Below are 3,078 nucleotides of genomic sequence, written 5' to 3' on the forward strand. Positions count from 1 at the left end.
TGGGATACAATGAGAAGACATTTTAGCAGCCGGATATCTCATTTTCATGTATGAATAGGAGGATGGAGTGTCAAACCGCTTGAGAAAATTACCACCTTCTTTTAACGTCGCGCAGCTAAGCCAATAGCTACACCTATCATGTGATTCCTAGAGTCAAGCAAGGTATTCCTGGCGTAAATCCTCTGAATAGTATTGGCAATAGAGTCCTTAATACGCGCCACGCGTATTAATGTAGGGAGGCAAATCGTCGGAGAACATTACCAATTTTAGTAAAGTGTCATTCTTTTAGCCGAATACATCTTCCGAGAACCTAATCTGTTGGACGAAGTGCCTTGCCTAGGGTTCACGGATGCAAATTAGAAGACATTTCAGCAGACGGGCACCTTATTTTCATGTATGAATTAGAAAATCGAATGTCAAACTTTTCGAGAACGTTAACACCATAAGCGAGACACGAAAGGCTCTTTTTTTTTTTTTTTTTTTTTTTTTTGATGTCGCAGGGTGAATCTTCAAAAAGATACCCCGGCCCTCCTGAGGGAGAGGGATTCCGGGGGTATGTGGGATTTGTACCTACTAAACCCCCTGCTGTGGCCCATCTACTCCATGTCGGGGGGACACCGGGAAACAGGCGTAGTTGGCTCACCTACTATCACCGGTGCCCCCCTTGGCGTGAACTTCGAAGTCTCCCTTGTTGGATGTGCAGGGTCCCGGAATACTCGGGAAATTGCTCCTCTTCGGATGGTGGTCTTCAGCGACGCCCGCGACCACAGACGGACGCCGCCACTCTCCGGCCGCGTTCCCCTGTCAGTCGGGCCCTCACCCGGCTGGCCGCGGTCACTGGCGGAGGGTCGGCAAAGAGCGGGGACAGCTCCTGCCGCCAGGACTCTTCGCCGGCCGCTATCCCGGTAGAACTTCGGATTAGCGTCCGGCAGACGGAACGGCTAGGTTACCTGCGGCGCGCTCGCCAAAACCGTCTTCCTACGCGGGAGCGGGAAACCTGGCACTCCGCTTCTCGGCCCCGCTCCGCGTCCTCCTTCTGCAGCTCCACCCGCTCGCAGAAGGAGGTCATCGCTCGCCAGACCTTGTCGCTTCCCGCCATGCTAGGCACGATGGCGTGAAGTGAGAGGTCCCAGCCCACGTGCTGGATCAGCACTCGTCGCTACTTCGCCCTGGCAGGGCACGTATCTAGGGTGTGCTCCGGGGAGTCCACATCCTCCTCACAGTGGTGGCACCCTGCTGTCTGTTCCTTGCCTACCTTATTGAGATACTCCCCGAAGCATCCATGCCCAGAGGGTACCTGGGTTAGGCGAAACGTGCGCCTGCCTCCGCTTCACATCCACTCGTCTAAGACCGGAAGGATGGCTCCGACGGGCCAGTGGCGATAACTGCCCGGTGTTCTTAGTCTTTCTCGCCATTCTTCCATCACGGCCCGCCGGATTCTCTTCTTTTCCTCTTCATACTCCCCCGGTCTTAGCGGTGGGGTTCCTCCTCTTCGGTGCTGACCAAGCTCGTAGGCCATGGCTTCCGCTCCCGCCAGTAGGTCCAGTAGCGGGAGTCTTGCCAGGACGGTTGCTGCCTGGTGGGAGAGGGTACGGTAGGCTCTCGTGACCCTTATGGCCAGCCTGCGGCAGACGCTAGCCAGTCTGGCGCAGTTCTTCTTATTTTTCTTCAGTTCTTCCGCCCAGATTGACGCACCGTAAAGTGCCATGGACTTTATAGCTCCGGCGTAAAGTCTCCGTACCCTCTCCTCCGGTCCTCCGATGTTCGGGAGGAGCCGGCACAGCGCGGTTCCCGTCCTTTCCAGGCGAGGGGCGAGCTCTGCGAAGTGGTCCTCGAAGGTCCAGCGGCCTTCCAGTACGAGGCCGAGGTATTTCATGTTCTGTCGGATCTGGACGGCCGTTCCTCCTATTCTTATGTTGTTGTCGTCTGTTTCCTCTTCCTCTTCTTCTGGTGCTCTCGACGCCGGTGCCGCCCGTTTCGTCCCGCAGTGGAACCAGATCGCCTGGGTCTTCGCCGGCGAGACGCGGAGCACCTGGCGTTCGATGGCCCTCGCGATCATCGCTACTCCCAGCTCCGCTTGTCTGATGGTTCTTTTCTTCTCCCGCCCGCAGGCGGTGACCAGGGTATCGTCGGCGTAGCACGTGACGCCAACACTCCGGTCGGGCGCGCGCAGCGAAGGACCTCGTCGTACGCCATGTCCCATAGGATCGGACCCAGTACCGAGCCCTGTGGGACGCCGCATTTGGTAACCCTCCGCACCAAGCCGTCCCTTCTGGGATATTCAATAGACCTACCGGAGTGGTAGTCTCGAATTACCGCTGCCAGGTAGGCCGGCACTTCGTGTCTGACCAGCGCCTGCCTAACAGCGATCCAGGGTAGGGAGTTGAACGCGTTGGCGATATCTAGACTGACCGCCAACACAACTCCCCCCCCCCCGGTGAACGACCGACTCGGCGATTTTCTTTACCCTCTTCAGTGCTTCGATGGTCGAGCGTCCTCTTCTGAATCCGTACTGCCGGTCGCTCAAATTCGGGCCAGCTCCAGGGAGGTGGTCCGTCAGTCTTCTCGCGATCACCCTCTCGAAGAGCTTACCTGCCTCAGCCAGTAGGCAGCTCGGCCGGCACGCCAAGGGAGACCCAAGGGGCATGCCCATCTTCGGCAGCAGGACCGCCGTTGCCCTCTTCCAGCATTCCGGGAACTTACCCTCTCGGAGGCATTCGCTGAAGAGGGCCCTCATCCGACCTTCGAGGACTGTTAAGGCCAGGATCCAGGCTCTTCCAGGGATGCCATCTGGTCCTGGCGCTTTCCGTCCTCCTCGCATCTTCGATACCGCCTGGCCCATCTCCGTGGTGGTGACCACGAGGTCGTCGGTCCATCCGACTTCGGGCCGCGTCGCCGAGGCCTCCGACGCCGGCGTCGCGATGTTGGTCCTCCTTCCTGTCTTTTCCTCTTCCCCGGGTGACGTGGGGAATAGTGCGTCGAAGACCCTCTCTGCGAAGGTGGGCTCCATGCTCTCAGTGAGCGGCGGTGCCCACCCCCTCATCCTGCCTAGCACGACGCGGTACGGACGGCCCCAAT

The 3,078-nt window shown here is 58.4% G+C and overlaps 1 protein-coding gene across 1 annotated transcript; it reads right to left on the reverse strand.

Moving 5' to 3' along the window:
* Nucleotides 1–1,330: 1,330 nt before the first annotated feature.
* Nucleotides 1,331–2,059, reverse strand: LOC143221505 (uncharacterized). Its single transcript, XM_076446939.1, has one exon. The coding sequence runs from the start codon at nt 2,057–2,059 to the stop codon at nt 1,331–1,333; it is 729 nt and encodes a 242-aa protein (XP_076303054.1).
* Nucleotides 2,060–3,078: the final 1,019 nt, after the last annotated feature.

This window comes from Lasioglossum baleicum, unplaced genomic scaffold, assembly GCF_051020765.1.
Source record: "Lasioglossum baleicum unplaced genomic scaffold, iyLasBale1 scaffold2547, whole genome shotgun sequence".
In the NCBI taxonomy this organism is placed as follows: Eukaryota; Metazoa; Arthropoda; class Insecta; order Hymenoptera; family Halictidae; genus Lasioglossum; species Lasioglossum baleicum.